General features: G+C 42.3%; 1 protein-coding gene across 4 annotated transcripts in view; it reads left to right on the forward strand.

The window, feature by feature from the left end:
* The window catches only part of STXBP4 (syntaxin binding protein 4), a 171,129-nt gene extending 155,772 nt beyond the window's left edge, over positions 1-15,357 (forward strand). For all 4 annotated transcript variants that reach the window (XM_066263993.1, XM_066263992.1, XM_066263996.1 and 1 more), the window contains one exon: positions 11,894-15,357. In XM_066263993.1, coding sequence (XP_066120090.1) covers positions 11,894-12,008 — 115 coding nt within the window. In that variant the 3' untranslated portion in view covers positions 12,009-15,357. The remainder of the gene's footprint in view (positions 1-11,893) is intronic.
* The last annotated feature ends 10,356 nt before the right edge of the window (positions 15,358-25,713 follow it).

Genomic DNA, 25,713 nt, shown 5'->3' on the forward strand with positions numbered 1-25,713 from the left:
TCAGAGTTCACTAATGACTCTTAAATGATCGTCTGAACTGGGGTAGGACATCCCATTCGGTTGTTCCCAGGTAGGAGGGAATGTGGATCCCAACCTGTAGATGAATAAAATCGTTATTGTCAGCCTACTATGTTAAAGATTTTATTTATTGATAGAGAGAGGAGAGAGAAAGGGTGTGGGGAGGAGTTGGAAGCATCAACTCCTAGTAGTTGCTTCTTGTATGTGCCTTGACCAGGCAAGCCCAAGGTTTCGAACCAGTGACCTCAGCATTCCAGGTCGATGCTTTATCCACTGCGCCACCAAAGGTCACGCCTACTACATTAATTAAAGGCTTAAGTTTCAGTGTGCCATCTCATTTAAATAAATAATAGAAAACCCAAAAGAGAAAAATCGGAGGTTCTGTTTTCTTACCCCCACCTTTATTTTGCGAGGAGAGCCTATCATGGGTCATTCTAATGTAATTAGAAATTAGGGGCATGTGAGAGGGGGAGTGGAGAAGAAAGGACAGTTTCTGTATTCGAAATAAAAATCTACTATTTCTGACTCTTCCTAAATCCGTGGCAGATTATTTTAACTCTGTGGACATTGTCAGGAGCCCTCCTACTGATGACCTCATTAATTTCACTGCTTTGATTTTTGAGCAGTTAAGAACCACCCACTGACAAACTGCTAATGGCTGAGGCCCACTTGACGAGGTGTCAGGGCAGCTTCTGTGCACCTAATGTCAGCCTAGAAAAGGGCCCCTCGCTGTCTTTCGCACATAGGAGAATGCCGAGTGTCTCGTCAACCAGAATAGAGTGAACAAACCAACAGAGGACCCGAGAGGAAGTAAGGATCCTTTCAATAGTTTTAGTCCCCAAATACTTCTTAGTTAAGAATAACTTGTAAGGTATTGAGACCACTGGTTTGGATGTAACCATCCATGTGACAACTGCCTCAGAATATCCAGTGACGAGCACAGTGCCTGGTACAAGCAGGGATCGAATGAATATTTATTAATGAACAAATGCCGTCTTTGGCAATTTGGAGAAGCAGTTGGTGAGAAAAGAATATGGGCTTTAGTACCAGACAGACAGAATCTTAACATTTACACCATCACTGTCGAGTGTGACCTTGGTATAATAGGTATTATTTCAATTGTCTGTACTCCCTCTCCCCATCCAAAAGCAGGGTAGTGGCTTGAGTCTCTCAGGATCGTTTTGATAATTGAATAAGACAAGGGATATAAAGCCTTGGCAAAATACCTTGCTCACTGTGAGTGGTTAGCAGATGGCAGTTCCTCTCCCTTCCTTATTTTAGGCCGTAGCTCTTTGCCAAGGAAGGAGTTTTAAACGACAGTGTCTGTGCAGGCACACGTCGAGGCCAGTAGCCACCACCTACACTTGGGCCACCTTCAGGCCTGTCGGAAGCCCTGTGACAGGAGCAGGGAGGCTGGGCTGATCAGGAGTCTGAGACAGCTCGCACTGGGTTTTCTATAAATATCTGGGAAGGGTGTAGCGATACGAAGCACTGTGTGAGCAACTGTCATTTAAGCGAAAGGCCGGCCAGCTGGCTGGGGTTATTCGGAATGGCAAAGCCCACGAAATGAATAAAACATCCAGAGCCAGACAGCCAACCTCACACTCGTCCCCCCACCGCACCAATGGCAGGTACAGCGGAGGCAGGAAGTATGTTTGCAGCATTTCGTGGGGATGATAGAAGCCAATGTTCTGGGACAGCCTTTCCGAAGTACTTTGGAAATTCATCACCTTTCTGGAGTTATACTTTTTACTTAGCCAGATGTGGAATTCTCTTTGCCTCCACGATCTTTCCTTAAATTTATCGGCAAATACTGAGCTTTTTGTCAAAAACTGTTCCTTAAAACTTTGGTTGCTGTGCTAGTCTGCTGGGGCCACCATAACAAAGTACTGTAGACCAGGGGGCTTACACAACAGTAGTTTATTTTCTCATAGTCCTGAAGGCTGGAAGTCCAACATCTGGATGACATCAGGGTTGGTTTCCGATAAGGCATGTCTTCCTGGGATGTAGACAGATACCTTCTCACTGTGTCCTCACATGGCCTCTTGTCTGTGAGTTTATGGAGAGAGAGAGAGAGAGAGAGAGAGAGAGAGAGAGATATCTGGTGTCTCTTCCTCTTCCTGCAAGGACACTAGTCCCATTATACCAGGCCCTCACCTCCATGACCTCCAATAACCCTGATTACCGCCCCACGGGCCCTATCTCCAGGCGCAACCACATCAGAAGTTAGGGCTTCAACATGTGAATTGAGGGGGGTGGGGCACAATTCAGTTCATAACTGTTACTTTCCATAAGACCTCTAGCACCTTTCTTTTCTCTATCCAATAACCTCCATTACAGTGCAGCATATGTTCTTTATTCCTATACATTTACCAAACTTTAAGCAAACTGCAAGAATTAATCCCAACCAATGCCTTTTCCCTTAGGCTCTAGTCTTTAGTGGAAGAAACAGCTGATGGGAAGGGGAGTGTGACAAATAGAAAAATGGCTCTCTGTAGATGCCCACACATCTGTAGAACCTCTGAAAGCATGAGGTGGCACAGTAAAGGGGCATAAAGGTTGCAGGTGGAATTAATGTTGCTAATCAGCTGACAGTAAGGAGCGTAGTCTCTATTACCCAGGTGGGTCCAATCTAATCACATGATTCCATAAGAGAGTCAGAGAAAGAGACGGGACCGTGAAAGCAGGCACTGAGGTATGCTACGTTGCTGGCTTTGAAGATGGGGCCACAAGCCATGGAGTGTGGGTGGCCTTTAAAAGCTGGAAACGCAAGGGAACAGTGAGACCCTCCCTGGAAAAGGAATGTATCCTTGCCAGTGCCTTCATTCCAGCCCAGTGGAAACCCATGTCGGACTTCTGAGCTACAGAACTATAAGGCAGTAAATCTGTGTTACTTTAAGCCACTAAGTTTGTGGTAATTTGTTGCTACACCAATACAGGGAGTTAGAAGTGGAGGGGCGAGGGTGGCAGTTATGGTGGACCCAGACTGTGTCAGGCACAGAACTAGGGATTGATACACGTTGTCTCTTCACGCACTATTGAGGGCAGGTATTAGGGATTACACATTCTCTAGAGCAGAAAGCTGAGACACACCGTAACCGAAGCAGGAAGTTCGTGGGCAATCTGGAGTGTCAAACTGGGTCTGCATAGTCCATGCAAATAACAATCCTGGTCTGCAGTTAAGCCCTGGCTCTGCTACTGGGGGAGGTCAGTTGCACTCTCTTAGCCTCAGTTTCTTCAGTTGTAGAGATTGTGGAGAAAATAAGGCTCATGACATTGGTATGCAAAGAAAATTGGGAACCTGGTGTCAAAGCACATTCTACACAATGAGCACCTGATGTAGAGTTCTCTCCAGCAGCCCCAGCTGGGCATCCACATCAAATGAATGATCACCTAGGATACTGAGGGGCTGCAGATCTTGGATCACACCTGGACTTTGTTTCGGAGCCTCAGCATTAACCAGGTGCATACTGCTATGAGAGTCTCCATCCTCCTGTTGAGCATCAGGTGCTTATAAACGTGGCTTTGGCTGCATTCTGAGTCACTTCAGAGGCTGAAATTTCCAGCAGAGTAAAAAGCACCTCAGTAACAGGGAGTCGGGGTGGGGCTTTGCCAGACCACTGACATCATGCTATTTGTCTTCGGTTGGCTTCTATTCTCCAACAGTTAACACAAGTTTTGTTTCACACACATGAGTATTTATTTGATGGAAATAATTATAACTTAAAGCCAAATAAACTCTAGATTGAATTGTTTGAGATATCGATGATTCGATTATTACCTACCATCAAATGTATGAATAGACCTTCTCAAGTTACTTGGATATGAGAATATTGGTGAAGAGGAGGTTAGCAGTCCTGGGGATTTGGCAATGTTTTAGACTATTTATATAGATCAGACATTTTTCCTGATATAGTTGAGTCTCTGTACTCATATTTTTGAGTTATTCAAGTCAAATCTGGGTCAATACATCTAAAGACTGTTCTATCTGGCCCTCGATTATGAATAATTATAGATTACGAAGTCTATCACTTTTGAGCATCTTTTACTCAGTAGTGTAACAATATAGTAATATGTGAGTGGAATGTCTAAGGGATCCAAGCATTGGACATAATTATGGACCCCCACTTCCTATGAGCCTGACACTGGCCAGTAACATCCAGGAGGACACTTCTCTGTGCTCCAGAAGCTGACAGCCCAGTGGACAAAGCAAGGCAGATTAAGAATACTTGCCACGTGGTGTGAATAATGTAAGATTGCTGAGGAAGCAGCCCTCCCACAAGTACTTTCTATTCATACTTAATCAAATTTTTATGACTTACATGGCAAGCGCTTTAAAATGCTTGAGGCGTATAATCTATGACCCTTGACTTAATTAGTCAATGCATCTTGAATTATTTCATCTTGTAAAGCTGAAGACCCCTTTCTGGGTGGTCATTTAATCCATCCCAGAACCTCCATACACGTTGTTGAAAGCCACGGGGCCCCAGAGGGGAGCGAGCGTCACAGGTGGTGAAATTCTCAGAGCAGGTTTGGATCCAGATCCCGGCTCTAATACTTGCTGGCTTCATGGCCTGCGGGAAGTTAATTCATCTGTCTCAGTATTAGTTTCCTCATGTAAAAAAATGAGGGAAGTAAGTCTAACTCTGTCTCGCCTTTAACATTTACTAAAGTTGTAAAAGACAGTTGAGTCCACTTGTTCACAAGTCCAAGTTGGCACCATTGGAAACAATCAGTTTGTTAAGTTCACCACGGGAGAAGTATAAACTTTATGGTGTGTGTTTGGTTTTTATCTCATAAGTGAAGGTCTCTGCTTTATAGCACTTGCTGTCAGGGGGTTTTTGCACTTACCTGTTCTGGAGTCTATAATACTGATAAAACACCTCCAACCTTGGAGATGGTCTCAGGAACACTTCAAAGTCCCCTCCAGCTTTGTGACTTTAGACTGTACAGTTCTTCTTTAATACAATATATGTTTTTATATTTTTAGTGCAGTCAGTTTAAACTTGGATAGAAAAATAATATTAGAATAAGTATAAAGTTGAAATTTTATGTTTCAAATAACTAGTTTTTTTAAGATTTCAAATTTGATAATTAAGAAAAATATGTTTAATCAGATGTTCATTAAACTTACTTTATTGGATAAATTAAGTGAAAGCCATTACTATCTTAATAAGAACATTAAAAATTTAAGTAGATTCTCTACTACATGCTCTTCTACTTGTAAGTAGGAGTTTAATGTGGAAATTTTGGCAAAAGTCTTGCCAAACTTGATTCTAATTAAATTTAGTTTCATTAATGTATATTCTGACAGAGTGTTTTGATTACTGATATATATTTAACATAACAGAAAAATATACATTCATTGCCTGTTTTCTGTATTTTTCAATAGAAAAAAAGCTCTTTTGTTTGTAAAAGTTGTACATATAATTACTGAGACAGTAATATTAGATATGGCTTCATTTTGATTCACTCTCGTGCTTGACAGTGGTTTAGAGTGACATTATCCGCTATACTACATTGCTGCCTTTCTGTATTTGAAAGTCAGCGTGGGGATTCCTGGTTGATGAGTTGTTTATTTTCTCTTTAGATGGTGCTTTTGAGATCTCAGCACATTCTAGCTCATGGCCCTACCATTCCCTAGTGCCTCGGTGTCCTCTGCATTCAGTTAGTGTGGACTCTGGCTTCTTAAAAAAACCCTGGCCCTCAAGACCCAAACATCTACTCTCTTACCTGGCATTGGTGGGAACTAGTCACATGCTCACATAAGGTTCAGTGGGAGCTGGGGAATGTAGTCTCTGCTGGGTAGCTGCCTCCTGTTAACAAATCTGCAGCATGTAACAATTATACCATCTACGAAATTCCATGTAATTGTTTATTAGTGTGTAATAGTCCAGTTGTAGGTATCAGTAGGACAGGTTTTTTCAGTTCTTCTGTATTTTTTTTTATCACATCATGATCAAAAACAGTAGCAGTTCTTAAGAGTTACCCAGAGCTATAATCTGTGTCTGCCGTATACTTTCTTTCTTTGAAAATTAATTGCATCAGCTTTGGACCTGGGATGTTTGGCTCTGTACAAAATTACCAACAATCTAAACCTCTGTATATTATTTAACAAAATATAATGGATAGTTCCATACTTTTTCAGGTATTTTCTTTTCACTGTGCTAGTTTTACAAGTCGAGTGAGATAGCAATTTTTTACATTTTTATGCATAAGTATTATGTTACTGTAGCCTTTAATTTGATAGCTCAGATCTAAAGTGGGATTTTTTTGTCATTTTGTTTTGTTTTGTTTTTTGACAGAGTCAGAGAGGGATAGATAGGGACAGACAGACAGGAAGGGAGAGAGAGAAGCATCAATTTTGCATTGCGGCACCTTAGTTGTTCATTGATTGCTTTCTCTTATGTGCCTTGACCCGGGGACTCCAGCAGAGCGAATAAGTCTACAGCAGAGCAAGCAGGACTAGAGTTTGCTCAAGCCAGCGACCTTGGGCTCAAGCCAGCAACCTTGGGCTTCAAGCCAGCAACCTTTGGGCTCAAGCAGTGACCATGGGGTCATGTCTATGATCCCGCACTCAAGCTGGTGAGCCTATGCTCAAGCCAGTGAGCCTGCGCTCAAGCTGGCAACCTTGGGGTTTCAAACCTGGGTCCCCTGCGTCCCAGTCCAACACTCTATCCACTGCGCCACCACCTGGTCAGGCTGAAATCTAAAGATTTTTAAATGAAGGTCATGTGCCATATAGCAACATTTGGTCTGTGCCAAACCACATAGGTGATGAGGGTGGCCCCATAAGATTATAATGGAGCTAAAAATTTCCTATCACCTTATGTTACAGCTGTTGTAATGACATGGCACAACACATTACTCCTGTGTTTTTTGTGATGCTGGTGTGAAAAAAAATGTTACTGGTCTGTGTATTTACTATAGTATATGTTTATCATTATTTTAGAGTTTACTCTTCCTACTTCCAGAAAAAGAAGTTTAGTGTAAAACAATGCTATGGGACCCTGATGGCAGCCTCATAACGCCTCATGTTTACCATTTGTCTTGATGGCCTCATTTTCTCTTCTGCTTGATTTAATCTCATGTGGTTTTGTGCAGTAACGTCTGTACAGGCTCATAGCCTAGGAGCAACAGGCTATATATACCGTGTAGCCTCGGTGTGTAGTGGGCTAGACCATCCGGGGTTCTGTGAGTGTGTTCTACAGTGTTCACACATCGCCAAGCTTGCCCAATGATGCCTTTCCCAGAATGTATGCGCCCATAGTTAGTTAGTGCAGGGCTGTAATTGGATTTTTAAATTTTCAAAGGATATCTTATGTATTTTTTATAGACAGTACCATAAATATATAATAAAAATAAAATTTGTTTTCAAAACTATAAAGATTTGGATAGGATCCTGCTAATATTTGATCAGAGCCTCACTGGATTTTCAGACCCCCAATTAGAAAATCCTCAAAGTGTTCTGAGAAATGCTCATTTTGATTTTAGCGGTATATTTCCAGAATTGTGTAAGAGGGGAGTCTGTATATCTCAGTGGGAACAAACCACTTGTGACTTTCTCTTAGACACATTTGGAATGTATACTCCTATTACTAATCTGTAGTCTTTCTCATAACCACTATCTGCCAAGATTACACGATGCCTCCCTGTTTGGTGACTTTTCAAAATTTTATTGACATGATTCACTTTTTGTTCTTACCATCCAATTTGTTTTAAATTAGGATTCATTTTTAAGTATGAATCTTTTATTGTCATTAGTACTTGCATTTTATGGCCAGTTGTAAAATTTTCTAGTGTTTACAAGTTACTGGTGCTAGAAACTGAGTGAATTAATATGTATTTACTTGCTCTCATTTTCTAGTTCATATGACTATTCTCTACTTAAGAGTACCTGCCCCAAAAAGCATTGGAAATTAGTTACTTTGGCTCATTATTCTGCAGCTTTATCTTAAACATGATTAAATGATACTTACAAACTTGCTAAATTCATAATGCTGTATAAACAGCCCCATCTACAATGGAATAGTAACAAAAGGATCTCTTTCATCATCCCAGACGGTTCTAAGAATGAATTTCTCTAAAATGAGTGCACTTTTTATCTTTAAACCTCTTTTCTCTTAACATGCTGTCCTACATTCATATTTTGAAAGAAAGTATTTTGTGTGCTAGGAGGTATGAAACATAAGGAGGGTAATTATAATAAAATTTAAATAATTAATTTACTTTTTTTCCCCCAATAAAATAGAGCATGTTCTGTTGTTTTTTTTTAGAAAAAGCTCTAAAATCTACCTTTTAATTTACTATTATTATAAAAGAAAACAACCCAACACTGTCATCTTCCCCAAATCAAATGTTAATGTTTTCCAACAACAGACTTGGCAATCATTCAGAGGCAAGTGGCGTTCTGCTTTTTAGATTTTCAAATATATCTGAACGCTGTTGAGTGCTCCCGGAACCAGTCCGGGGTATCCTCTGCGGGGACGTTTGCCAGAGCTACTGGACGTTCCGATGGAAGATGCTCGTGTTTCATAGTCAGCCTCATTTATTTTCCAGACCTCTAAATTTTTCATGCTAAGTAGCAGCATCTCACTTTATGAACCGTGGGGCCTTCATTAATTAAACAGAGTCAACAGGGCTGATTTATTCTGTCTCTTCTCAGTTGAATTGCCAAGCACATAAATCAGAGAGCAAGTATTTCTAATACCAGAATGTTCTCCAAGCCAGTACATCAGGGATTATCTCATCATACTGATTATGTCAAAGCTCTTTAATTACAATGCTCACTTGGACATAAAAATCGAATGGTAAACACACAAATGTCCCATTCCATCATCACAGGAAGAATTCCAAGTTTTCCTTACAATAATCAGAAAAACCTAATTATCAATCAAACTAGCCATGGTCATTTATTGAATATGTACTCATTGCCAGGCACCTGGCATGCATCACCTGAGTCTTAGAAACATTGGCTCTGGGTAGATTTACCAAAGACCCAAGGGTGAAGTGTGTACTCGAAGCATAGAACACTGTCTCTCTGCTGGTCAAGGTTTATTTTTTTTTCTAGGGAGTAACTGTTATGATTGCATTTTGGGTATTGAGGTATGTTTTGAAAATGTACAGAAAAGCATATTGTGAATGTAAGATTAATCAAATATTATGGCATTATTTTTGTATTTGGAGTTACCAAATGTTGATTTATTGATAAAATGTGAAGGTTAGTGGCAAGGATGATTTCCTCATGGAACTTGCTAATATTTATTGTTCAGAATCCATAACTACCTTTTCTTCTTAGACATTTTGCTTTTGATTATTTTAACTGATCTATTTAATAGACTGTTCATACATGGGCAGTCATAATATTTCGAGCATGTGAATATTGTTGTTGTTTTTTTTCCAAAGTCAAATGGGAAAGTGTGCGCCTGAACTTGGCCCTCGGGTAGTTGTTCCTGTTTCTCTTCCTTCCCTTCCTCCCCGATTAGAGGACATTGTAGGGGAGGGAGGCTTTATAGTGACTGAAAGTCTCTTTTTTGGACTAACATACTGTGGATGTGCTGATGAGTATTGAAAGTACATGTATCGCAGGTCTGAAAATTAGCAAAACCGTCTCCTCAGGCTTTTTCCTCCTCGTTGTAAACAGGTACTTTGTGCAGGCCCACGTGTGCTCATTTCTCCTTGCAGCGGTATTCTAGCCCGCTACGTTACACTCGTTTGTATTTATTTAAAACCACTTTCAACTTAGGCAGCTTTCCAGCTTTATAATGGCCTTGAAGTGAAGGAAACTTGTGCAGATCCAAAGACGGTAGTAAGCTCAGCCTCCGTCATTAGAAGTTCCATGAAACCATCTAGAGGTGATAGTAACGTGGGTTACTGTCAAGAGAACAATGGTTCTTCATACCACTTAACCACACGCTGAGGGTTTTCAGCCATGAAGATGTCCGGGCCTTACCACCTTCACCTTGATTCTTAAACAACCTCAACTCTTTTACCCAACCGTGAACCTGTTAGTCATCGTCTTCCATGGAAAGATGCATTTTTAATATTTGAACAGACAAGGTGAACCATTTACACCGGGCCATAAGGATAGAATTTAGAGTATGGGGCTGAGACCAACCAAATGCAGGAATGACAGTGAAAGTGACCATTCGTCCCAAGTCCAGCAGTTTCAGTCATTGTCATTGACAGCCAATAAAGCAAGTGCAATATTGTGATATTTCCCGAATTGTGTTCTATACAACACCAGCCCCCCGTGTGTGCTGATAGGGGCATGCTAGTTTGAGAAATATTACTTACTCTCAGAGAGTCAGAGGACACGGTATTCTATTTAAGAATTTGGAAAATCTTAGAGTAGAGGAGCCTACCTATGTTTAGCCTGGTGTCTCTCAAACTTATTTGACTATAAAATTCTCTTCTTCATGTAAGATTTATTAAGACCCTTGGAACACACTGGAAAATTCAGGAAATACTTTCAGACCCCCAATCATGTTTGACCCTCCAAAGTGCCAGCCCTCAGAGGGGATTGCTCTGAGACCTGATGCTACTTCTGAGGTTGAGTTGGGATAGGGTGGGGGTGGGGGAAACTGGGCGAGGATGGATGAGGGCAGTGAGGGAAACCAGGGCTAGAAAGAACAGCCAAAGGTCCTTCCCTCCCAGGCAGCTTGGTTGGTTAGAGTATCATCCAGATGCACAAAGGTTGTGGGTTTGATTCCTGGTCAGGGCACGTACAGGAACAGATCAAAGTTTCTCCCTCTCTTTCCTTCTCTCTCTCTCTCTCTGCCTCTTCTTCTCTCTCCCTCTCTCTCCCTTCCTCGTTTTCTAAAATCAATCAATAAATTTTTTTAAAAAAAAGAAAAAAACATCTAAGGAAAAGAAACAAATCATCCCAATTCCAGGAGCTGTCTGTCCAATGCTCTGGAGCTAGGCAGGTAGCAGTGGATTTAGGAGATCCATTCGGCTACAGGTTGGGGGTTGGATGCTCGTTCTGAGAAATGCCATCTGCCAAGTAGGAGCACACTTTGTGATGTGTCACTGCTACCCAAACATGCCCTCCGTCTTGCTCGCAGCCTTCCTTACCTCTGCTCATGCTCTTCTCTGAAGTGTCTGGTCGTTCATTCTGAGGCACCATAAAATCCGAGAGAACAATCAGTCCCTGCCCGCAAGGAGCTTCGTCTGTAGCAAGAATGCTTAAAATATATGGACATTTATCTATAGCATAATAAGAGATAAGACCACGGGCCCTGATCAGAGGAATGCAGAGGATTTTGTTCTGCAGAATTAGTAAACTAGATTAACACGATGGAAGAGGGAAGATGGTAGCAGAGAAGAAAAGAAAGCACTGTAGAAGCAGGTAAAAAAAAAAAAAACCAAAATATCTTATACTGCGGAGTGTGTATTTGATCCAGAAGGTATTGGTTGGCACTGAATGTTCAGCAAGTGAGCCTCAGGGTGTGATCTGTCATTAGGAAGATCTCTTAGCTGCAGTGGAGCATCGATTAAGAAAGAACTAGACCAGAGGCAGGGAGACAAGCAGTCTCAGTGGTCCAGGCAGTAGCAGTGGAGGAAGAGAGGAAGAGATTCCAGAGCTGGGGCAGCAGGCAGTCACAGAACTTACTGCACAAAGGAGTGTCAGGTAAGGAAAAGCCAGCGACCAGAGGTAAAACACTCGCCTGCGTTTCTTGTTAGTAAAGAAAAAAAAAAAGTTTTTGTTGAACCTTAAAACACATCTAAGACTTACTGAAAAGGTTGGGTCCAGTTGCACTGCTCCCTACCACAAGGGACCGCAGGAGGGCAGAGCAGTGTCCCCAGGATGAGTGCTTGCAGGGATGCGTAGGACCGGCTCCCGGTTGTAATCGCGTTCCTTGTTCTCCTCAAGCCACGTCACCCAGACCACGTCCTGGATCCACCCCGTGATGAGCTCGCTGACCCTGTCCTGCGCAGAGGAGAATGAAGAGGATGGCTCCAGGGAAGCTCCTGACCAGAAGAGTTAACGGTTTTCCGTGGGAAGCTGAGCTCCGTGGTCTTCCAGCATCTCGGTCTACACGGATGGCCGAGACGCCTTGTCTGAAATAGAAGTAAACACACACTACGTACGGAACTTGCAAAATGGACACTCTGCATATGGGCTATTTTTGTAAAATGTTTTGCTATAACTGTATGTTTACTGGATCAATTGCCACTACAGTAGTTCTTTAAGAATAATCTAGTCCTATTTTTCAAAATCATATATAATTAGATTTATATATTATGTATACCTTTTTATATATAATTAGATCTTTGTGATTTCTTTTTATACAGTTCTTTATGGAGTGTCTGATACAATGGTTTCTGCAATTAAGACTTATGTCAGAAAATGATGTGAACATAGTGAAATACTTCATTTATTTGATAATTCGCTAACCTTTTATATTTGTGTCTTAGGAAGGTGATTTAAGCAAGCCTTTTGATCTTTTTAAAGATCACAGTTAGACAACTATCTCGCAGGCTAGTGAATATTGTTATGGGGCTTTCTGATTTACATGATTCTTTCTGACCCTGTTACATTTGAGCCATCGGACATGCCCTTGCTGCACACCCGGTGGGTCATTGTTATTCCTGTATTTCAGTTATGGAAATAGTGGTTCAGAGGAATGAGGCACCTGTTCTGAAGCTGAGACTCACCCTGGAGTCTTCTGATTCTCTGTCCCTGCCCGTTTCCACGGCACCCTGCTGTCCCAGCAGAGGGAGGTCACAGCCCCACACACAGGGCACCGTAGCTCTGTTGACGCAGCTGAGCTCCATGCTGTGCACTCTGGCGGCTGCAGAGATGCAGGAGGCTCCCCTCAGTTAGACATGGCCCCCATATAGCGCCACTGTGGTCCCATGACCCCTCCCCTTCTCCACCTCCAGACCCCCACCAGGTAGGAGCATGGTTTTGTGATGTTTCGTAGAGCTTCTCGCAAGCTTTGTCTCACATTTTCCCAAAGTAAAGGGGCTGGTTCCTGGCAGGGTTTACCCAGGGTCGGTTCCCCTTGCCCGAGGGGGCATTTGAGGGGAGCTGATGCACAGAGGGCCACCCAGAAGCTCCTCTGCTCTCAGAAGAGGCATCCTTGAACTCTTCCACTCTGAGTTCAAGGCTGACTTCACCCTTGCTGATATCAGCTGCCAAGCTAATTTTGTCTTATTTTATTTTATTGTAAGAACGCTACATAGTTTCTGTCAGGAATGAGCCATCGACTTAGAGTGCTAAAGATTTTCCTCTCGGTTTAATGATTTAAACCCTGGGCTGGAAACCGGGGCAGGGGTGGGGGTGGGGTGGAGTGGGAGGAAGTCATTTTTAATGGCCTGTAATAAAAAGACACTTATTCTTATCCAGTGTTGTATTTTTAGGTGATATACTTAGAAAGAAAGAAAGAATCAGTAGTTAATCAGAATAGTTGTTCCCACATCACACCTGACAATGCAGAGAAGCCACTGTTCATCACTTTGGCCTATTCTTCTCTCTTCTCTCCCCCTCCCCCCACCCTACGGAAATTCCTCTCCATTCTAGTGCCTGAGGCGTAGGCCATGGAGCTGTCCTCAGCTCCCGGGCCAACTTGGCTCCAGTGGAACCCTGGCTGCAAGAGGGAAAGAGAGAGACAGAGAGGAAGGAGAGGGGGAGGGGTGGAGAAGCATATGGGCACTTCTCCTGTGTGCCCTGGCCAGGAATCGAACCTGGGACATCCACACACCAGGCTGATGCACTACTGCTGAGCCAACCGGCCAGGGCCCCATCACTAATATTTGATGAGTGTTTTTACTCAAAGGAAATCGTACTATTAAGCAGCTTTCCTTTGACTTAATACATCAGGGTCATTTTTTTTTCATGTCAATACATAGATTAGTGTTATATTTCAAATGGCAGCATAAAATATCACTACCCAGCTGACACTTCTGTAGGCAGAAAGTATTGATGAACACTTGGGCTGTTTTAAGTTTTCTGTTACTAGCAATGAATGTCACAGTGCACATTTTTATATCCCTTTCTTTTATTTATTAAATCCTTTCCTCATCTATTTAGGCACTCTTGTGCCAATATGTCTACAGTAGGAACAGATTGATAAACTAAATTGCTATGTCAAAGACAGGTTCATTTTTGATATTGGTAGGTATTCATAAATTTTCCTCCCTAAAACTAGGATCAGTGGACACCACCACCAGTAGTATGTGAGATCTGCTTTCCTCTAGATGACAGGACTTTTTCTGGTCCTAAGATTGCCAGTAACTTTTCTGATTGTTTCTGTGCTTACAAGATTAGTTTTATTTCCATCGTTGCCTAAGGACCTGAAACTTCTCATTAGTAGGTTGTTTTTGTTTGTTTTGTTTTAAAAGCAGAGACTGATTCACTCTAAGGAGGGGAGTCTAGCAGTGACAAATTCACTGTATGTCGAACCCTTGATTGCTCTTAGCTTCTTACCTGAAAATATTTACCTTTCCTACTTTATATATAATGGTTATGCAGACCAACTTTTAAATGAGCTTACTTGGGTGAGAGCCCTTTGCAAAGTGCAAGAGCACAGTACGAACACACCTACAAGTTCTTTGAGCCTCAGTTTCCCTCCGTATAAGGAGGACTGTAATTGACCCCCTGCCTTTTCCCACACCAATTCAACTCGGCAGCCATTTCCAGGGCACCTGCTAAATGCCAGACAAGATGTAAGGTCCTGAATAGTACCAATTCCCAAGTCAGGAAGCTCAAGAAACCCTTTTCCTTTCTTTTTTCATTTTTCCCTTTTCCAAAACCCCTTTTTTCCCTCAGGGAAAAGCAATAAGAAGTTAGGGGTTTGTTTAGTAAGAACCCCTGAAAAGAGGCCCCATATCACTCTTAAATTTGAGTAACCCCCCAAATAATAACACCCCTTGAGTAGAAGTGAAAGAAAAGAAACATACTGTAAGAAGGGTCTCTCCAATAATAAATGCCAGGCAGCTGTGAAAATACAGGCAAATGATACTTTCATGAAGTGTTTGCAAAATTAGAAAGTGTTATTCTTTAGATTCTAGGGGGCAATGGGGCATTTGTATTTTCTCCGCCTAGCACAGTGCAACATTTTCAAGGGTCAACAAACTAGCATTTTACAGCATGTGGAGCTGGGAGAACTGAGCTAACATTAAGACAACTTACATGCTCTACTGCATATAGCTTTTGAGAAGATGGAAAGAACTTGAAACAGGTTATGCCTGCGGAGCCTAACTTCAGACACAAAATACCCCAATGCTTTAACCACAACTGTCCATGTGTACAGCACAGCCTGCAAGATGACTGTGTAAATATTAAATACAGTTTGTATTTGCTTTCTTCGTATGATGTTTACATTTAAATAATATTGCTTTTGTGAACTTTTTTTGGTTTGATTTTTACTCTTGCGCGGGGGTGGGGGGGATTACTCAGGGAAAATACAATCAGATGAGTAGCTTACATTTCCCATTCTCTTCACCACCCCCCATCCCCGGATTATTTTGTACCATTTCACCCTGGTTGGTTTTACACTATTTGTCAATTGGGAATGATATTTTGTTTATTGTCTTCCTTAACAATAGGAGCAATAATGGGAGTAAGTAAGCCCCACGAAGATAGGGCTTTCCCTGTCTTATTCGCCACTGTGTCCTCAGGCTCTGTCACAGATCGTAGGTGTTCAGTGCCTAGTCATCGAATCCAATGTGTAATGTGTTGTACACAACGAAGACTTCCCGGGTTAACTCTCACGCCTTTGCACTTATTGACCCACTTACTCACTTACTGGAGTGCTACTGGATGTGCGGCACCCCGCTTAGTCCTGGGGATACACTGCAAAACGGACTTCGTGATCCTAGCCCCACGCGATTTATGTTCGGCTTAGGGAAGGAACACTCAGATCATGCTGAGCTTTCCCATTTCTTCTCCTCCTCCCTTTTCCTATGCCCTACATGAACTTGTAGAGCATTTCATGTTCATTGCCTCAAGAAAGAGGTGTGACATCAGAAAGCAGAGGGACACATGTTCTTTGACTTTTGAAAGCCTGGCTCCTTAGAGTACTGGAAAGGATTCATGATTTGGAGCAAAGATTGGAGAGCACACATTGTGAAAAACAGCTCCCTGTGGAGGAAATCATTCTCCTGGCTTTGGGAGGAAAGCGAGACCAAAATGTGGGTGGGGCTCAAAAAAGGGGCGTGGCCCCACCTTCTGAGGCCACCCTCCTGGGACCAGCACAGCCGTGATTGTATTTGTTAGTTCTGAGAGCAGAGGAGGCCCACTCCTCCCTGTACCTTAAGATGGAAATGACCACGGGGTGTGTCTAGGGAGATGGGGCTTTGGACAACTTCAGTCAGCTCTCTCCGGCCCAGTGTCCAAATTAGGAAAGCAGGTTGATGTCCATGAACCCAAAAGGGTTGCAGGAGCAGCAGGAAGACCCACTGGTGCTGAGTGAGGGTTTCCGTTCAATCCACAGGGCCTCTCAACGACATCTGAGTTAAGTTCTGATGCTGAAGAATGAACAGAACGGAACTGCCGGCCGGCCGAGGTCGCTGTTGGTCACGACCCTGACATTTCCTTCCTCGTGGAGGGAGCCCCTTTAGGGTCATACTTCTGGGCTGTCTCTGCCTCTGAGCTCTCAAGCAGTGGCTTACATGCTCAGCAACTTTGGAATCAAAAGCAAGACATTTGCTGTGTCTAGAACATTCCTTAAATATATTCCCTTTTCTCTGCATGCCGACATTGCCTGTGTGATTTTCAGGTCTTTCTCCTTTATACCCTGGATGCTTGCAATGCAGGCCATCTCCCTTCTGCCCTCCCCACCATATTTCTGTCGGAATTCTCTTTCTGAAACGCACGTTTGATTCTGCTGCCGTCTTGCTGCTACTCAGCAGTCCCCAGCACCGGCCTCTCTGCTGCCTCCTGCTTTCTCTCGGGCCTCCATTTCCGTCCTCGGCACTCGCTCAGACTGTTCTCCGTCCCGGGAACCCCGCCTGCCTCATCTCCTCATCAGATTCCCTCTCATCCTCAAAGATCCCACTCTCGATTCGCCTCGTGTATGGCCCGTATCCGCGGCCACCATCAAAGCTGCCTGGCCGACACAGGTGGTAATGAAGCAACAGAACCAAAAACTGGTCTTCCATTTTCCTTTATTCTAGCTCACACCCAGCAAGCGAGTAAATACAGTCACACTGGGCTCCAAAACCCACTCGCTCAGGGCTCACAAAGCTACTGACTCATCCAAGTTTTCCTAGAATCGAAGGCTTGCACCTCACCGATGTTATTCACCTCTGTTCCCCATCTCCTTCCCCCATTCCACCATTTTGGCTGCCTCTTCCACCTGGCTTCCCTGCCTGCTCCAGCCTGGGCTCCTCCTCCCTACAAGAACTGGCCATTCTCCCTAAAATGGCCTCCTAGATCCTCCTTTTAAAATCTTTTGGCACGAAAGCTGTCCCCCAACACATTAGCTGTCTTGCTGTCTTCCAAGCCAGGGCATTCAGCCACCCCATGTGGGCAGCGGCCATCTTTAACAGGGCGAGCAAATCCTATACCTTACCTGCCCACACCTCCTCTGTGATGATATTGCCATGCGCTGCCTTCCCCACGCCCAGTGGGCACACTCTAGATGCCATGTCTGCATTCTCCCTGCACGTCCAGCCCCTCTTCCCACCAGGAGAGGCATCACTAACCTGCTTGTCCAAACACACACTGGGTGACTCCATTTACTTGCTCATTTATTTTTATCTAGTGAGCCGGATTACTGGATCTTAACAGTTTGGGATCTCCGTCTGGTGACAAAAACCAGAATTCCAGTTAAAGGCAACTACTAGTCTCTCTCAACGTGGCTGGCCCACTCAACTCCGGCCCGGAGGGGAGTAAACTCCGGGGAGCTGGGAGGGAACTGGGGAGTAAGCCACTGGCTCAGATACTCTGGGTTCTTGTTCGTCTGCTGTTGCATTGGGGTGCTCTTGTCCAGAACTCTGGACGGTGAGGAGGTTAAACGAGAGGAGACACACTTTAAAATCCTTCCCCGCCCCATCACTGCAAACCTTGATAAGGCCTCTATCATACTATGTTTGCAATTAATTTGGACGGGAAAGAGAGATGTGTGTCTCTCCTGCTAGCCAGGGGTCTCAAACTCACTCGGGCCCGCGGGCCGCATGCGGCCCGCCCACCAATTTTGTGCGGCCCGCAGACTGGCCCGCAGACTAATCCACGAAGTTTGATTAGTCTGCGGGCCGCACAAAATTGGTGGGCGGGCCGCGAGTTTGAGACCCCTGCGACGCTGACCCTTTACATCAGTCCATATGTTATTTTTTTATCCCTTGCACAAGACACACCATAATAATATTCAATGAATGTTTACAGAATAAATTTTAAAAAGTGATTTCTTGTTTTCATAAAACTCCTTAGGCCATTTCCTGCTTCTGGCAGGGAAAAGACGAAGCCTGTGGAAAGGAAAACGGGGTGGAGTTTAAGCAGGGCCACACTCACGAGTTCTAATGTTGGAACCACAGGCTGAGCTTTGCTGAAGACAGAAGCTTGTGCAGGGCGATGTTCAGCCATAAACCAGGGTGGCTGCGGTGGGGGAGGGGACAGTCCAGGCTCGACCATTGTTGATTTGACCCGAGTTTTGAAAAACACAACAAACAGTTTGGTATGGGAGGGCAGATGAGACCGGAAAGCAAAATACAAGGTGAGCGCGTTTCCAGGCAGCAGCATTGGAGCCTCCATTCTCAGAGCTCAATTAACCGCGCTGCTGAGGAATTGGTTTGGCGCGCGCGCGGAGGCGGGCGGGGGGGGGGGGGGGGGGGGGGGGGGGGGGGCTGTGTATTGCCACCGTACTTTGAAAGTGCAGATGTGATCCCATCCATCACTAAGTCCCCTGGAACTGCCTGACGGCTGCTGTTTCACAGGAGAGAAATTCATTTTTCATCAGCAAAACAGGGAAAGGGAACACAGGGAGATGAAACAGCCGGGCAGGTGATCAAGTTACCTTGGCACAGGGACAGTTCGGGTCAGGTGTTTCCCTGCCATGGACTGTGAGCAGATGTTGGCGGGCGGATCCTGTCTCTGCATACTGAGTAGTCTGATCACTCAGGGAAGTACTCCGTGCATTTACTCTGATGCCAGCTTTTTATTTCTGCATGTGATCCCATGGGTTATATATAGTTTTATGATTACCGCAAGAAAATTTTAAAAGCTTGCACCAAATTAAATGCATGGAGTACGTCTCTGAATGGTGAAAGGGCTCAATATAAGGGAAATCAGAAAGAAATAGGGTGTGTGTGCATACACTGTTGTGTATGTGTACATGGGTGTGTATGGGTGTATATATATTTATATATACCACATGTGTACACGTATACACGTGGTGGAGGAATAGGATATATTTAGTAGACTAAAGTCTACAAAATTTCAAGAATATGACCAAGGTGAGTGGTTCCTTACTCACCAATGGAACACCTAGTATGAATGACAGATGGTGAGAGGTCATGAAGCTATCTCTGTTTTCCCAGTATTGCTGAGATTGCTCATTGATTATATTCCTGCTCTCTTTTGGAGTATCATTTCTGATTAGTATTTCACCAAATTCAAGACTCCATCAATTATAAGACTCATCATTATTTTATGTATTCCTAAATATGATAAAATGACATTTAAAATAAGACATAGTACTTTGAATTTTGTGTTACAGCCCTTTAAGTAAACCTAATAGCTTTTTATTTATTTATTTTTATTTTTATTTAATTTATTGTGTTTACATAGATTCTAGTGTCGCCCCGATTGCATCCTCCCTCCTCCTTATTCCCCTCAACATATCCTTTGCCCCCCCTCCCAATAGCTCCCTCCCCCCTTCCCTTCAGGTTTAATTCCGTTCCTCAGTTCACATTGTTCCTTGGATTCCTCAAATGAGTAAGGTTATATCATATTTTTCTTTCTCTGTCTGGCTTATTTCACTCAACATAATAGTTTCCAGGTCCATTCATGTTGTTGCAAAAGGTAATATTTCCTTCTTTTTCATGGCCCCATAGTATTCCGTTGTATATATGTACCATAGCTTTTTAATCCACTCGTCCACTGATGGACACTTGGGCTGTTTCCAGATCTCGCTATTGTGAACAATGCTGCCACAAACATGGGGGTGCATTTCTCCTTTTGAATCACTGATATGGTGTTCTTGAGATATATTCCTAAAAGTGAGATGGCTGGGTCTAAAGGCTGTTCCATTTTTAATTTTTTGAGGAATCTCCATACTGTTTTCCACAGTGGCTGCACCAGTCTGCATTCCCACCAGCAGTGCAAGAGGGTTCCCTTTTCTCTACACCCTATCCAGCACTTATTATGTGTTGTTTTGTTAATGAGCGCCATTCTGACAGGTGTGAGGTGGTATCTCATTGTAGTTTTAATTTGCATTTCTCTAATGATTAGTAATGTTGAGTATTTTTTCATATGCCTGTTGGCCATCTGTATATCCTCTTTGGAGAAGTGTCTATTCATTTCTTTTGCCCATTTTTGATTGGATTGTTTGTCTTCCTGGTGTTGAGTTTTACAAGTTCTTTATAAATTTTGGTTATTCACCCCTTATCAGACATATTGTCGAATATGTTCACCCATTGTGTAGTTTGTCTTTTTATTCTGTTCTTGTTGTCTTTAGCTGTGCAAAAGCTTTTTAGTTTGATATAATCCCATTTGTTTATCCAGTCTTTTATTTCACTTGCCTGAGGAGATAAATCAGCAAATATCTATATTGCTGTGAGAGATGTCGGAGAGCATATTGCCTGTGTTTTCTTCTAAGATGCTTATGGTTTCACAACTTACATTTAAGTCTTTTATCTATTTTGAGTTTATTTTTGTGACTGCTGTAAGTTAGTAGTCTAGTTTCATTTTTTTGCAGGTAGCTGTCCAATTTTCCCAACACCATTTGTTAAAGAGGCTGTCTTTACTCCATTCTATGCTCTTACCTCCTTTGTCAAATATCAGTTGTCCATAAAGGTGTGGGTTTATTTCTGGGTTCTCTGTTCTGTTCCATTGATCTATATGCCTGTTCTTATGCCAGTTCCAGGCTGTTTTGAGTACCATGGCCTTGTAGTATAACTTGATATCTGGAAGTGTGATACATCCCACTTTATTCTTCTTTTTCAAGATTGCTGAGGCTATTCATGTTCTTTTTTGGTTCCATATAAATTTTTGAAATATGTGTTCTATATCTTTGAAGTATGTCATTGGTATTTTAATTGGTATTGCATTGAATTTATAAATTGTTTTGGGTAATATAGACATTTTAATGATGTTTATTCTTCCAAACCATGAACACGGTATATACTTCCACTTGTTTGTATCTTCCTTGATTTATTTTATCAATGTTTTGTAATTTTCAAATTACAAATCTTTAACCTCCTTGGTTAAATTTACTCCTAAGTACTATATTTATTTTTTTGCAATAGTGAAGGGGATTGTTTCCTTAATTTCTCTTTCTGAGAGTGTATTGTTGGTGTATAAAAATGCCTCTGATTTCTGTGTACTAATTTTATACCCTGCCACCTTGCTGAATTCATTTATCAGGTCCAGTAGTTTTTGACTGAGACTGTAGGGTTTTCTATATACAGCATCATATCATCTGCAAATAATGATAGTTTTACTTCTTCTTTTTCAATTTGGATGCCTTTTATTTCTTCTTCTTGTCTGATTGCTATAGCTAGGATTTCCAGGACTATGTTGAATAAGAGTGGTGAAAGGAAGCACCCTGTCTTGTTCCTGATCTTAGGGGGATTGCTTTTAATTTTTGCACATTAATTGTGATGTTGGCTGTGGGTTTATTATAGATGGCCTTTATCATGTTGAGGTATGTTCCCTGTATTCCCACTTTGCTGAGAGTTTTGATAATAAATGGGTGCTGGATTTTATCAAATGCTTTTTCTGCATCTATTGAAATTATCATGTGGTTTTTCTCCTTTCTTTTCTTTATGTGATGAATCACATTGATTGATTTACAATATTGTACCATCCTTGCCTCCCCAGAATAAATCCCACTTGATCATGATGTATGATTTTTTTCATGTATTGCTGGATTGGTTTGCTAATATTTTGTTGAGGATTTTAGCATCTAAATTCATCAGGGAAATTCACCTATAATTTTCTTTCTTTGTGTTGTTGTTGCCTGGTTTTGGAATCAGAATTATGCTCTCCTCATAAAAGGAGCTTGGAAGTCTTCCTTGCTCTTGAAGTTTTTGTAATAGCTTGAGAAGGATAGGAGTTAGTTCTTCTTTGAATCTTTGGTAGAATTCACCAGTGAAGCCATCTGGCCCAGGGCTTTGTCTGTTGGGAGTTTTTTGATAACTATTTTGATCTCGTTTGTTGTAATCGGTCTGTTTAGATTTTCTGATTCTTCCAGATTGATTTTTGAAAGATTATATGTTTCAAGGAATTTGTCCATTTTACCAACGTTGTTTAATTTTTTGGCATACAGTTCTTCATGTTATTTTCTTACAATCCTTTGTATTTCTGTTGTGTCAGTTATTTCTCCACTGTCATTTCTGATTTTATTTGAGTCCTCTCTCTTTTTTTCTTGGTGAGTCTGGTTAAAGGTTCATCAATCTTGTTTACCCTTTCAAAGAACCAGCTCTAGGTTTCATTGATCTTCTGTATTGTTTCTTTTGCCTGTATGTCATTTATTTCCACTCTGATCTTTATTATTTCCTTCTTTCTACTACCTATGGGCTTTACTTACTGTTCTTTTTCTAGTTCTTGTAGATGCAGGGATAGGTTGTTTATTTTAGCTTTTTCTAGCTTCTTAAGGTATGCCTATAGTACTATGAACTTCCCTCTCAGTACTGCTTTTGCTGTGTCTCATAAATTTTGAGTTGTTGTGTGCTCATTATCATTCATTTCTAGGAATTTTTTTATTTCTTCTTTGATCTCATTGTTAACCCATTCGTTATTTAATATCATGCTATTTAGTGTCCATGTGTTTGAGTATTTTTCAGTTTTTCTGTTGTAGTTGATTTCTAGTTTCATGCCATTGTGATCAGAGAAAATGCTTGATATGGTTTCAATCTTCTTAAATTTGTTAAGACCTCATTTGTGCCCTAACATGTGATCTATCCTAGAGAATGTATCATGAGCACTTGAAAAGAGTGTATATTCTGCTGCTTTAGGGTGAAAGGTTTTCAAGATATCTATTAAATCCAGTTGATCTAGTGTGTTCTTTAAGTCTGCTGTTTCTTTGTTAATTTTCTTTCTTGAGGATCTATGTAGTGGTGTTATTGGGGTATTGAAATCTCCTACTATTATAGTATTGCTGTTGATCTCACCCTTTATATCCATCAAAGTCTGCTTTATATATTTAGGTGCTCCTATATTAGGTGCATAGATATTTATAATGGTTATATCTTCCTGTTGGATTACTCCCTTTATCATTATGTAGTGAACTTCTTTATCTCTTACTATATATAGTAAGAGAACTTTGTTTTAAAGTTCATTTTGTCTGATATAACTATTGCTACCTCGACTTTTTTTATATCCATTTGCATGAAATTTTTTTTCATCTTTTTACCTTTAGTCTATGTGTATCTTTTCTTTTGAAATACTTCTCTTGTAGACAGCATATGTATGGGTCCTGTTTTCTTATCCACACAGCTATCCTGTGTCTTTTGATTGGATCATTTAATCCATTTACATTTAAGGTTATTATTGATATGTAGTTGTTTATTGCCATTTTGTTCTTTAAAGCTATCTTCCTCTTTTACTATATTGTTTTCCCCCTTTGTTCTGTTTACAACAGGCCCCTTAACATTTTTTGCAGCATTGATTTGGTTGTAATGAATTCCTTGAGTTGTTGTTGTTGTTGTTGTTGTTGTTTTGTTGTTGGGTTTTTTTTTGTTTGTTTGTTTTTTGTCTGGGAAGCTTTTTATTTCTCCTTCAATTTTAAATGATAGCCTAGCTGGATAAAGTAGTCTTGGCTGTAGGCTCTTGTTCTGCATTACTTTGAATATTTCTTGCCATTCCCTTTTGGCCTCAAGTGCTTCCTGTTGAGAAGTCAGATGTCATCTGTATAGGGGCTCCTTTGTAGGTGATTGTCTTTTTTTCTCTAGCAGCTTTTAATATTTTTTCTTATCTATTAGCTTTAGTATTTTAATTACAATGTGTCTTGGTGTGGATTTCTTTGGGTTTCTCGTTAATGGAATTCTCCGTGCTTCTTGAACTTTGTGTGACTTTTTCCTGCATCAATTTAGGGAAGTTTTCAGCTATGATTTGATTGAACAAGGTTTCTATCCCTTGTTCTTTCTCTTCTTCTTCAGAAACCCTTATGATGCAGTTGTTATTTCTCTTCTTGTTGTCACAGAGCTCTCAGACTTTTTGAGTCTCTTTTCTTTTTGCTGCTCTGCTTCTGTGCCTTTCTTTATCTTGTCCTCTAACTTGCTGATTTGATCCTCAGCTTCATCATCCATCCTTCTCTTAATTCTTTCCATTTTGGTCTTCATTTCTGATATTGTATTTGTCATGTTTGACTGATTCTTTTTTATTATTTCAATGTCCTTTTTTATATTTGCTATCTCTTTTTTAATTATTTTTATTTACTTATTCATTTTAAAGAAGAGAGACAGAGAGATACAGAGAGGGGGGGAGGAACAGGAAACATCACCTCCCATATGTGCCTTAACCAGGCAAGCCCAGGGTTTTGAACCAGCAACCTCAGCATTCCAGGTTGACGCTTGATCCACTGTGCCACCACAGGTCAGGCTTATTTGCTATCTCTTTATTTAGGATTATGTTCATCTATTGCAGTTCTAAGATCTTTGAGCATCCTAAAAATCATTATTTTAAACTCTGCATCTGGTAATTTGTTTCTACATGACTCATTTAAGTTCTTTTCTGGGAATTTCTCTTGATTCATTTGGGTTGTATTTCTCTGCCTTCCCATTCTGTCTGTGTATGAGAAGGGTGTGGCCACAGTCCAATGGGTGTGGCCTTTGTGTTCCCTAGGTGTGGTCTGTCTGCAGGCCCACCACCCCCTCTACGATACCTCAGGCATTTGGGTATAGGCGTTGCGGGCACAGGTCCACTGTGGCAGTCACTGTGGTTTCCATCTCTCCTCCACGGGTGGGGTTGTGTTCACGTGCTGGGGCTACAAGCCCTGGCAGGCCTTGACCTTCACCCCATCCCCACGGGCAGGGTGCACTCTCGTACCAGGCTGCAAGCCTTGACCCTGCAGGAGGGGCCACGCACCTATGCTCAGCCACAGGTCACCACCCCTTCCCAGATTTCACCCCGCCCCTGCAGGCAGGACTGTGCTCTCAACGGCCACAAGACCCAGGTCCAGGGGCAGGGCTGCATTCCCACGCTCAGCCACCAGTTTCTGCCTATTCTCCGGCTTTTGCTCCCCCCCCCATGGTGGGGCTGCGCTCACGCACCAGCCCGCAAGCCCCAGCTCCTAGGCTCCCAGCAGGGCTGCACCCCCCTGCTCAGCCACAGCTCTCCACCGGTTCTCCGGCTTTCGCCTTGCTTTTGCGGGCAGGATAGCAGGCAGGATCGCTCTTGCTCACCCGGCCTGCAGCCCAGTCTGACTGCTTTCATGTGCCCCTTCCACCTGCGCTGGGCGAGACTGAGCTCACCGTGGGCCTTTGGTCGTGGCCGGCCTGGGTTCCGCCCTTGCCAATGGGACCGCGCTTCCGCGTCCATCCGCCCCCCCCTGCCCTCTGGCTAGCCCTCAGCAGTGTGGGTGGGGG

Source organism: Saccopteryx bilineata, chromosome 2 (genome assembly GCF_036850765.1).
Source record: "Saccopteryx bilineata isolate mSacBil1 chromosome 2, mSacBil1_pri_phased_curated, whole genome shotgun sequence".
Taxonomy (NCBI): Eukaryota; Metazoa; Chordata; class Mammalia; order Chiroptera; family Emballonuridae; genus Saccopteryx; species Saccopteryx bilineata.